The 12,536-nt window shown below is 35.6% G+C and overlaps 1 protein-coding gene across 1 annotated transcript in view; it reads right to left on the bottom strand.

The window, feature by feature from the left end:
• The window catches only part of SH3YL1 (SH3 and SYLF domain containing 1), a 132,164-nt gene that overhangs the window by 92,222 nt on the left and 27,406 nt on the right, over positions 1-12,536 (bottom strand). The window contains exons 3-4 of the mRNA XM_058287979.2: positions 10,318-10,428; positions 6,162-6,275 (exon numbers count right to left, since the gene is read on the bottom strand). Of these exons, the coding sequence (XP_058143962.1) occupies positions 6,162-6,275; positions 10,318-10,428 (225 nt within the window). The remainder of the gene's footprint in view (positions 1-6,161; positions 6,276-10,317; positions 10,429-12,536) is intronic.

Here is a 12,536-nt window from a genome sequence, read left to right as displayed (position 1 = left end):
AGCCCAGACACTTTAGAAATAAATGTTTGGTTCACCATGCCAGGCAAAGATCCATGGCCAGCTGAGGGGCTTTCTGATGGAAAAGGGAATATGGAAAGGGAACTATAAGAAGGTAGTTATAAATATGAGCTGTATTATGACCAGTCACAGAAATGGGGACTGTAATGGTTATATTTCTTCTTTGGTTTAATATGAGTATGTCATATACATCAAGTAAATATCTTTGTTTTCTTCTCTATTTTATCTCCTTATAATGTAACATAAGGTTATAGTAATTTCATGTCATGTATTTAAATTTTAAGATATCAAGTTTAAGAGTGAATATTATTCTGGGAAAAATAAGTGTGTTTCTGGTCGTATGCAGAACATTTGAGTATTGGTATGTGAAAATGTGACTGTTTTCATTTTTATTTAGGTATTAAGTATGGTCTAAGGAGATAGGTATGAGTACAAGGAGTGAGCATGTGTCAACTTGGCCAGATTATGATGTCCAAATATTTGGTCAAGCAAGCACTGGCCTGATTGTTACTGTGAGGATATTTCATGGATTTAAATCATCAGTAAATTGATTGTATCTATGGTTGTTTACATTCACCATCATCTGAGAAGTTTTCCTTTAACTTTGAAAGAAATCATCACTTCTCTTTTTAAGTCCTAGGAGCAGCAGCAGTCATAAGGGAGAATTTCCATCTCTACTTCAGCCAGCTGGCTTCTGGGGAATTCATCAAAAACCTTCATGGGATTTCCCAGCTTGCAGCCTGCCTTACAGAATTTGGGCTTGCCCATCCCCACAGTTGCAGAGGTCAATTCCTATTAAAAAAAAAAAAAACAACTCATAATATTTACATGATATTTCTCTAGAGAACCCTGACTAATAAAGTTGCTCTTTTCTTTCATTGCAGAAAAATACATTTATAGTAAACTTTCCTATCTCACCACTCCTAAGCACACCATTTAGTGGGATTACTCAGATTCACCATGTTGCACTACCCTCACCAACTTCCATCACCAGAACTTTCCAACCACTGCAAACATAAACTCTACACCTATTATGCATTAACTCTCCATCCATCCTCCCTCTGCCCCTGGTATGCTATATTCTACTTTCTGTCTCTATGAGTTGTCATATTCTAGCTATTCAGAGTAGAATCATATAATATCTGTCCCTTTGTGTCTATCTTATTTCACTCAGCATGCTGGCTTTGCAGTTCATCCATGTTGTCACAGGTATCAAGACTTTATTCCTTGGCTATCTCTGGGATCCTGCTGAGATGTGTGTAAGTGCAACTCCTTTGATGACCTCCTGACTCATTTTGAAGTCTCTTCACTTAGCCATATAAACTCATTTGTCTTTACCATTTCCCCCTTTTAATCAAGATCTTTGTATTGTTGCATCACCAGCTGGTGAATGGTAGTAATCCCTCAGTGCCAGGAAGGCTCATTCCTGAGAGTCATATCCCACCCTGGGGGGAAGGCAATGCATTTACTTGCTGAGTTTGGCTTAGAGAGTGGCCACATTTGAGCAACATGGAGGCTCTCAGGAAGTAACTCTTAGGAACCCTACAGTTCTAGGCTTAGTTGAAATTTCAGGCCCACAGGCTCGTAAGCATAGTCATTAGTATCAAGGGCTCATCATTGGACTATCCTTCACTGGTCCTTGCCCTTGCACTTGGGGGATTGTTGCTGTTCCATTGGGGAATGTGACAGAGCTCCTCTGGCTAGGAACTCAGAACTCCCTCAGTTGTCCCAGGTACTGGTGCTCTTGAGGACTAAGAAGACACACAGGTTCTATGGTCACAGCAGATGGCTCTGGAGTTCAGTGCCTTGTCAGTGGGCCCTGCTTTGGAATTTTTGCCCTGAGTGTGATGGAGTTGGGCTCAGATGTGACCTTTCTACACATGCCTCTTCTTTCACTTTTACTGAACCTGTGGTTGGTGCTGGGTTTGGTGTATACTCAGGAGACTTGAATCTCTGGACTAGCCATGTGCCAGCTGGGCCCTGAGCCTTAGCAGAGTTGCAACACCTACTCTTCGGCTCGTTAGACTTACCCAGGTCAGCTAAGAGGGAAATGAAGATGGTCAACCATCACACCAGGGAACCAAGAGTGCCTACAACTGCAAGCAGGAGAATCACATCCATTAGCCATGTGGAATTTAAATCTCTCGATTTAGAAGTGGAGTAGACATCACCATCCCAGGGCCCACAGGATGGAGGAATAAAATATGGACTATAGTGGACTTACTAGTATTCTACTATTGAACTATTGTGACTCTAGCACTGGAAGAAATTGTATCATAGATGTGGAGACAGTGGCCACGGTAGTTGATGAAGGCAAGGAGAGGGAAGAAGAGATGCTATGTGGGGGCATTTTCAGGACTTGGAATTGCCCTAAATGATATTGCAGGGACAGATGCTGGGCATTATATATCCTGCCATAACCCACTGAATGGCCTGGGGAGAGTTTAAACTACTATGTAAACTATAATCTGTGTGGTGCAGCAATGCTCCAAAACGTATTCACCAAATGTAATGAATGTGCCACAATGATGAAAGAGGTTGTTTTTATGGAAGGAGTGTGTGTGTGTGTATGGGGGGGTGGTATATGGGAACTTCTTATTTTTTTAATGTGACATTTTATGTGATCTTTGTATCTTAAAAAAAAAGATAATTTAAAAAATACACTAAAAAAAAAAGACTTTGTTCCTTTTAAAGGCTGAGTAATATTCCATTGTGTGTTTATATCACATTTTGTTGTTTAACCACTCATCTGCTGATGGATATTTTGGTTGCTTCCAGTTTTTGCTATTATGAATAATGCTGCTATAATCATTGTTGTACAAATCGAAGATTCTGTTTTCAATTCTTTTGGGTATATGCCAAGAAGGTAGAATGACAGCTCATGTGGTAATTCTCTACTTACTTTCTGATGAAACTCCCAACTGTTCCACAGCAGCTACAGCATTTCATCCTACCAACAACTAACAATGCTCGAGGGTACCTATTTCTCCAAGTTCTTATTAACATTTGTTATTTTCCATTTTAAAAATAATAGTGGCTCTAATGGTTGTGAGATGGTCTCTCCATGTGGTTTTGATTAGTATTTCCCTAGTGATTAATGATGTTGAACATCTTTTTATGTGTTTATTGGACATTTGTATATCTTCTTTTGAGTAATGTGCATTCAAGTCTTTTTAAATTGGGTTGTTTTTCTTCTTATTGAGTTGGAGGAGTTCTTTTTTAAAGATTTATTTTATTTATTTCTCCATTCCCCCCCCACCCCCCAGTTGGTTGTCTGCTTTCTTGTGTCCATTCGTTGTGTGTTCTTCTGCGTCCGCTTGCATTATCAGGCAGCACCAGGAAACTGTGTCTCTTTTGTTGTGTCATCATGCTGCGTCAGCTCTCCATGTGTGTGGCGTCACTCCCGGGTGGGCTGTACTTTTCTCACAGGGGGTGGCTCTCCTTATGGGGAGAATTCCTTGCATGTGGGGCATCCCTATGCAGGGGCACCCCTGCATGGCATGGCACTCCTTGCATGCAGCAGCACTGTGCATGGGCCAGCTTACCACATGGGTCAGGAGGCCCTGGGGATCATACCCTGCCCCCTTCATATGGAAGGAGGATGCTCTATCAGTTAAGTTACATCCGCTTCCCCACTTTTCTTGATAATGTCCCAAGATGCACAAAAGTTTTTAATTTTATGAAATCTGATTTATCTATTTTTTTCTTTTGTTACTTGTGTTTGCAGTGTAACGTCTAAGAATTAATGGCTTAATATATGGTCCTGAAGATATTTTCTTATGTTGTCTTTAAGAATTTAAAAATTTTAACTATTATATTTAGGTTGCTGATCCATTTTGAATTGTATTTTTGTATTGGTGTCAGGTAAGGGTCCACTTTCATTCTTTTACCTGTGTATTCCAGTCTTCCTAGCACCATTTGTGGAAGAGACTGTTCTTTCTCCATTGAGTGAACTTGGCTCCCTTTTCAAAAATCAATAGGCCATATATGTGTGCCTTTGTTTTTATATGTTCCTTAATAAGCATATACAACTCTTTAAAATGTTAAAGATAGTTGAAAGGAATTAGATATATTGTATGAGTTTCCTTGAGTCACAAACCCATACTCTTCTCATTTTTCTCTACCCAACATGCATAATACCACACTACTGATTTTCCACTAATAAATATACTTAGCATTTGGTAGTTTCAACTATCTATATTTTCACATGTTTAGAAAACAATTTTGCTTTAATGCTGGTCTTTATTTAGAATTTTATCATAGATACAAGAAATTAAAAGGAATTCAAGGGATATTTTTATTATAATTACTTCTAAGACTATAAAATACTAAATCGCTTTTATTATTAATTCCTGAGAGCAAGAACTCTTTTGAATCCTTTGTGCCTAGCAGAACAAGAAATAGATATAAATTCAAGATTCTTAAAATTCCAACAAGATAGATTTCTTTACATTTTGAAACTAAGTATACTAATTCCATTTGCCAATATAAGGCATATTATAAGATTACCATACGCTTATTTTTCCTGATACAGAAAGTTATGTTAAACAAGCCTAGGAATTTTTTTTTAATTTGATGGGGGGAGTATGTGATAATTGAGATAACATACTTTCTGAAATGCTTATTAGTTTTTTAAACCTAATTTTCCTGGTTACCAGGTATTCTAGATAATAGGATATTGCTTGAATATACTCAGAACTACTTCCTTCATGCTTAGAGGAGTTCTGATTACAGAAATAAGTGCCTGATGATCCCAAGGTTGTTTTCCAGTTTCTACATTAGTATAACTTTGTCCCTGCTGAAAGATTGCTCTTGCAATCTAACATATCAAGACACAAGCACATCTGGCCACAATCCTAGTGATCTTGCTATGCCTTATTTGGACAGCTTTTAAATTATCCTTTACAGAGAAAACAGCTGGCTACTTAACAAGATTGGAGAGAGAAATTTAGGCTTTTGAAACCGACTGAAAGATCCGCCTGGGATTCTGAGAGAAACTCCAGAGCTTGATAGTTCTTCAATCTTTTCAACTACAATCACTCTGTCAATGGAGGGCTGCCAGAGGGGTCCTAAAGGCCTTGGGAATCTACAGCTTCATGATTTTCTTAGTTCCATCTGACAGTGGACCCCCTTTGAATGGGCCTGTATTTTGTTTGGTTTTACTGTGGAGAAGTCTGCCCCATGAAAAGTTTGGGTAATGCTGGAGAACAAGAGAATTTTATTTTCTTTTTCATGGCCACACATGGAGTTATGAAAGTTGAACCACTAAGTAGGGTGGGGACTCTCATTCATTGCAGAGATATGTTGACAAGAAATCTACTGAATCCAACCAATTGATATTTAAAAGCCATATGCTCTACCAAAACACTTAAACGTATCTATTTTCAGTGTGTCCAATGCTTTCTCCCAAAACAAAAGTTAAACTATCTCCATTAAAGAATAGCTATTAATAGATAAATGTGTTCACTCATATGATTAGACAGCAAATGTTAAATTGGTATAAAAACCATTTTAGTTGGTATGATATACCTACATACATTTTAAACATTACTGTAAACTTTGGGCCTTGGGATTCATGACAAATATATCTAGATTTCATCTCTGAAAATCCAATAATAGATTTCACCACGTAAAGTAAAATAAAATTATATTGATATTGATTTGATTCAGCCATGGGGGAACTTTTTCAAAATGCTGTGTTTTGAATCTAACACGGAATGAGAAAAAAGCTTATAGATTGCCCCTGATTTTCATATCAACCTCCATAAAACAAAAGAAAAGAAAATATCAATACCATGAAGCTGAGGAATAAGAACTCACATTTAGCAACACAAATACATATATTTGTAATCCTTCTGCTCCACAGAAGGATTACAAAATGTATACAAAACTAAGTTAGATCTATCCATTGAGTCTTGCCTAATGATTTTTGAGAGAAGGAAAGAAAAGATTCATTTTTCTCTTGATTATTTGTTAATACATACCTTCTACACACTCAATTGAACTACAGTTTGAACACCAATTTTAGGTGACATTGGGAAACCTGTCACACTCCATATGAAATGTGTTTAAAATGGAAACAGGCAAAAAAAAAAAAAGAGTTAAGATTCTCTTCACTGCAAAGTGAAAAAATATCAACTTACTTCCATCTGGAAGACGTGCTAATACGATCCCACTGCCTCCTCTAGCAGTTACCAGAAATCCAGCTTTAATCACGGATAAAATCGCAAGACCTTTGGCTTTAGCAATGACATGGGCTGCAAATGTTAAAAAAAAAAAAAGAAAGAAAGAAAAAAAGGAAGAAAAAACAATAGACAGGTAAGCATTCTTAATATATATGATTGAATAGATAAGTAAGTGTTAAAAAGATTCAGTACACAACGACATTTGCTTGACATGATTCCAGGGTTCTAATTAAGAATCTTAATGGCATATATGTGCCATGAATAAAAGTTAGTTACATAACAGATGGGCACAAAGCCTCTTTACTCCTACCTCTTTTTTTCATGTTGTTATTTTTGCAATGCTAAATGTAACATCATAAATGCTCAAAAATCTTGCAACTACCGTAATAAATTAGATATTTGAATGAGATTGTACTGATATCTATAAGCAGGACAAATACTTTGATGATTCCAATTAATTTAGGAAATAATTCACAATCTAAAAAGCAAAAGTATCTTTTAAAAAATTAAGATTCATACAGTGTTAAGGAGAAACTTATGAAATGACCAAAAGGCAGCATGGGACAGAACTTAAAGTCATATAGCTATGTTCACCTTTTATTACTAAGAAAATCTGGATTCAAAAACAGAAAAATTAAGTGATTTTATCACTTTAAAAAGTTGTTTAATGGGGAATGGGTGTGGCTCAGTGGTGAGTGCCTACTTCCTATATACAAGGTCCCAAGTTCAATCCCCAGTATCTCCTAAAAAAAAAGTTATTTAACTTTATAAAATGGGCTGCATAGTATTCAAATATTACTTCACTATTAGTGAGCTGAAAATATAATTCAATTTACCAAATATTGGTTTATTGACATTTCAGGGAAATGCCTTACATAAAATGAGGGTTATATAATATTTGTCCATTAAACAAAATACTCACTATTCTATAAATTTACTTACATAATACTACATCTTTCTAAGTAACAAAGGAAGTCTAAAAATTGGAAATTATTCTTGGATCCCAATATCACTTCTAATACAGTTTAATTTATCATGACTATAGCTAAATATTCTATCAGGAAATCAAACCAGACCTTGCACAAGAAAGGTTCTATTGATGTATCTAGAAAAAATTTCTAAATTTCTAATATTATATACTGTATTTTAAAATTTAAATTCATATAATGTAAAGAACTTAACATCCAGAACATTTATGGAGCAGTTCTTAATCATACAAGGTATAGAAAATAAAGTTATCTCAGATATAGTCTACTTAATTTGCCTTATTTTTACATTTTAGAAGGTTCTAAACATATTGGTAATAGGATTGAAAGTTATGTTATACATCATAGTACATTTATTATTGATTTATTTACTTTTAGAGGTACTGGGGATTAAATCCAGGACCTCATAAATGGTAAGCAGGTGTTCAACCACTGAACTACATCTGCTCCCCAAAGAGCATTGGTTTTTTTCCATTTGTTTGCTTTTAGGAGGTACTGGAGATCGAACCTGGGACCTCATACATGGGAAGCAAGTGCTCAACCACTTGAGCTACATCCACTCCCCCGTAGGTTTATTTTTGCCCCCATGTTAGATAAAATATCTTCCTCAACACCTCATATTCCATTTTTACTTCAAATTGTAATGTTTTTCATAGTTATTATTCCCTCTATTTAGAAACATTATCACAAAATATGTTTTAAAATGAATATATTCCAAATGTCAAATGTTTCTACAGATAATCCATTCAAACTGAGGGACAAGGAAATACCAATAATACCTAAATAATTTTCAAATTAACTTTTCATTTATAGCACACAATGCACTAATATATAACATATAATGGATTAACTGCAGATTTAATTTCTAAATTAAATTTCATTTACATCTCAGAAGAGATTAAACTCACACCCCTAAGGTCTAGAAGGCCTAGGCATTTTGTTTTAAAAATCTCTGTACATTTTAACTTCTATTACAAATATATTACTCATGGTTCTATGTAAATATAATACTCTCTCCCTCTCCAGACCAACTCGTCCTCTAATCAAGTAGGGCTCTAGAAAAGATGAGCCTTATCTAGCCTACTGTTTTGGTGGCTCCTTTTCCCACCACACACACATAGTGAGTGGTAAGCTTTCACTTAGGTTAATATGTAAAGCAATTTTCATTCTCTGAGCTATATCCACTGACAAGGAGAAGAGACATGGAAGGGAGCCTGGAGGCAGAAGAAAGGCAAGAGAAAGTTTTGCTGAACATAATCCATGAGTAATATCCATACTTGCATGTTTTTAAATGTTAGAAAATAGTTTATCCATAAATTGGGCTGCCTGACCTGAATGTAAATGTAGATCAATATCAGTACATGCCTGCCATTCACCTGTTTCAGAATGTTGCTACTGCAAATCCAGTTTTTCTGGTTGAATTTGTTTTAAGCTATAAAGAAGTGCTGCTCAAACTTGGGTGTGCACACAAATCACTGGGAATCTTGTGAAAAATGCAGATTGTCTCCCTAAGTCTGAATACAGCCTGGAGTTTTGCCTTTCTAACAAGCTCACATCTGATCTGGAGCTGTTGGTCCAGCCTGGATTTTGAATAACAAGGCTCTACAAAATTCTGTTTTCTCAAGATGTGAAAAGTAGCTAGGCCAAAACTACAATAACTAATACTATTATTATAACAACAAATGTTTTAAATTTAAAAATTAAAGGTTTGTGGTTAAATATTTCAGAAAATGTGGCTTAAAAAATTAAACTGGTTTCTTTAATGCAGGACTCAGAGCCATGCATTGTGATTAATTAAGAAAGAAAAGTGGTCTGCAACTTAACTGCACATATAATCTTCTTTTCATGAGATAAATATTTTATGGAACACCTTCTGGAAAAAAATGGCAGTGATAATAATCAGGTAATGGTTTCCAAATGGTAGACTCTGGAACAGCATCAGCCTGTCTGGCAGTTTGAGATTTTTTATGAACCCCTAAAGAGAGAAGGATTATGTTTATAAACTGGTCTGTTCCTCTGGGTGTGATACCCTTTGGTTGTATTAAATTCAAAGATTTTAAGTTCACTTGTTAAAAGAGTAGGGCTTTGATTTGGCCACATCAGTGTGGCATGACTTAGGTTGAGTCCCCACCCCCTTGGTAGGCTGACATAAACAGACATTCACAGAAGATACACAGGAAGAGAGAGAAGGCCCATGGACACTGCAGAGGAGAGAACTTTGATCCTCTGCCCCGGGAAGAGAGATGAGCCATTCACCTGATAGTTTTTAGCTGAGCCCAGAAAGAAAGCCCTATGCCAGTCTGTGGCTGAGAGAGGAAGGCTGAACACTTGCAAAGATTGCCTGCAATTTTGCTTTAACATGTAGCAACTGACTTGGGTGAGAAAATACCTTGTATGGTACCTTGAGTTGGACTCTTCAGGGCCTTGTTACTTTAAGTTTTTACCCCAAATAAATACCCTTTATAAAAGCCAACAGATTTCTGGTACTTTGCATCAGCATTCCTTTGCTAATATACTGCCAGCCTACGAATCACATGAGAATCATTGTTAAAAGTGGATTTCTGACCCTATTGCTCTGAGATTCTAATTCAGTTAGTTTGAAGTAGAGTTTAGGGACTGTATTTTAATGACCTAGGTGATAGCAATGCACAGCTGGGCTGGGAATTATTGATTAATGTCTTTTTAAACCACTATAAAATATAAATGTCTTATCTGGAAGGAGAAAACACAAACTTATTTATGAGATTAGCTAGTGAGAAATCTTGCAAAGCTCTCAGGAAGTGAAGAAAAGGATGGATGCATTTTGTCGAAAGCTTAAATGAAGAATGAATAAGTGATATTTAAGGGAACTGAGCACGTTGAAGACAGGAGGCAGAGAGAAGCCTGTGTAAAAAGGAGAGAGGGAAAAAGGAGGAAGGAGGAATTAAAAGAAATTTCCATGATTTGGTTTTCTCTGGTCTACTTGGAGGAGCATTTGGATGAGTTTCAAAGCATTTTTATGAGATGATGTAAAGACTGACAGGCATCAGAGGTGTTGTCTGCCTATGGTGAAATATCAAGGAATGCAAATAGTAATCTAGAAAACAAAACAAATACCAAAATGAGCAAGGTGCATTTTATTTACCCACCAGGAATGATCTTATCAGGTCCATTTCTGGAAGTTATTTCTGTGAATTCTCTTAATATTTTAGCAGCCTTTTTTGCTTCTGATTTCAAATTGGAAGGTATAGGATTATTCACTGAAAGATTAAAAATGGTATTTTAATGAAAAAATGAGAGGTTTATTATAATTTCATTTTTCTCATACACAGTTTATCATTAACAAGTTGCATCCTATCAGACAAAAAGAAATGGGTTAGAAACCCTCAATTATTAACCACTTCATCTCTTATTTTTCTGACTAATAATCAAATCCACTTTAAGATTAGGAAACCCTAAACTCTCAAAGTCCCAGGAAATCATAAAGTCATAGGATCCTAATGGATCTGGTCTAACCTTTCCATTATGTTTATCTTTCCCTTTAATTCTTAAAACATCTTTCTACTACTCAAAAATAAAATAGAAAATTTTAAAATTAACAAAAGATGTATTTTGTAACTGTCTATAATAGATAATATGAAACTTAGTATACTTATTGTTTTCAAAATGTTTGAACTGGCTGCCTGAATAGACTTTCCTTATTAGTAAAATTTTAGGAGACTCTGGAATTGAGTGATAACTTCAAGTAATGCAAGATATAAGGAGTCAGAAAAGCCAAGAAAGTCATGTGGCTTTAATGTATGATCACATAAGTACTTGTCTAAGGAATCCTAGTTTGTCTATGATTAAAAGGTACATCAATGAGTTTGGAATCTTGGGAATACAAAGTCTGAAGGCATTCATTTCTGTAAAACTGTTTCACTTGAGTAATTTATAGCATAATAGTCACAGACCTATTTAAAAAAAAAAAAAAACCGTAAAAAAAGGTTGATTTCTACAGCCCAAATTATCAAAGTAGCATAGGGGCAAAAAATCTTTTTTTATAAAATACATATTTCTAAAAAAGCAATCTGGTATATATTATATATTTGACATGTAGTGTGTTAAAAAAAATAGGTAAGTTATCTTTAGAAACGGAAACCTATTTAGGGTCATATTGGAATTCTATTTTGTTTTCTTAAAATGAAGTCAATACCAGTTTTTGTGGTTTATCGTAGGAGCATTAGCTAAGACGCAAGCCATTATCAAGTTATTGGAAAAGTGAATGCCCCTTCCTACAAATAAACAATATTAGTTTGGGTAGGAGGAAATCTTTTCATAGCTATTTTATACAAAGCAAAAGGAAATGTATATGTATGTATACATATATGGGTGTATGTATTCCTTTTCCTCTTTAAAAACAAGCAGTGTCATACAACTACTAAATTTTGGCACTTTGCATTTTTTTACTCAATTTTATTTTAGAATACTTAAAATACTGTATCTCATGTAGATTTTTAAAACCAACTTTGTAAGTTATACTTTTCAAAATAAAATTCATCTATTTTATAGGTGTAGCTCAATAAGTTCTGACAAATGTATAGACCCATGCAATCCCATCACCACATTTCCATCACCTTAAACAATTTTTTCATACCCCTTTGTAGCTAATCCATCCTACCACCAACCACAGCCTCAGGTTAATTCTGATTTGATTTTTTATCACTATATATTAGTTTTGCCTGTTCTAGAATTTCACATAAATAAAATATTACAGTGTGAATTCTTTTTTTCTGGCTTAATTCATTTACCATAAAATTAATGTTGTTTCATATATCAGAAGTTCATTCTTTTTTACTGTCAAGCAGTATTCCAATATGTAGAAACACTAAAGTTTGTTCAATCATTTACCTGTTGATGGAAAAATGGGTTGTTTCCAGTTTTGGACTGTTACAAATAAAACTATTAATATTCATGTACAAGTCTTTTGTGGACAAATATTTTTGTTTCTCTTGGGTAAGTAATTATGATATGAGCCATTAGCTCATACAGTAAATGTCTGTTTAACTATATAAGAAGGTGCCAAAGATTTCTCAAAAGTGATTGTAGGGAAGCAGATGTGGCTGAAGTGATAGGGCTTCCACCTACCATATGGGAGGACCTGGGTTCAATCCCTGGGGCCTTCTGGTGAGAAAGAAGAAAAGAAAGCATGCCTGCATGGTGAGCCATGTACTCATGTGGCAAGCCCATGCGACAGCCTGCGTGGCGAGCCAAGTGCCTGCGCAGTGAGCCGGGTACCAGCGCAAGTATTTGCATGGCAAGCCAGTGCTCGCATGGTGAGCCAAGTGCCCACACAAGTGAGTCACACAGCAAGATGATGACGCAACAA

The sequence above is a fragment of the Dasypus novemcinctus genome, chromosome 25, assembly GCF_030445035.2.
Source record: "Dasypus novemcinctus isolate mDasNov1 chromosome 25, mDasNov1.1.hap2, whole genome shotgun sequence".
In the NCBI taxonomy this organism is placed as follows: Eukaryota; Metazoa; Chordata; class Mammalia; order Cingulata; family Dasypodidae; genus Dasypus; species Dasypus novemcinctus.
The sequence above is the reverse complement of the archived record's forward strand: the minus strand, read 5'-3'. Positions and strand labels throughout refer to the sequence as shown.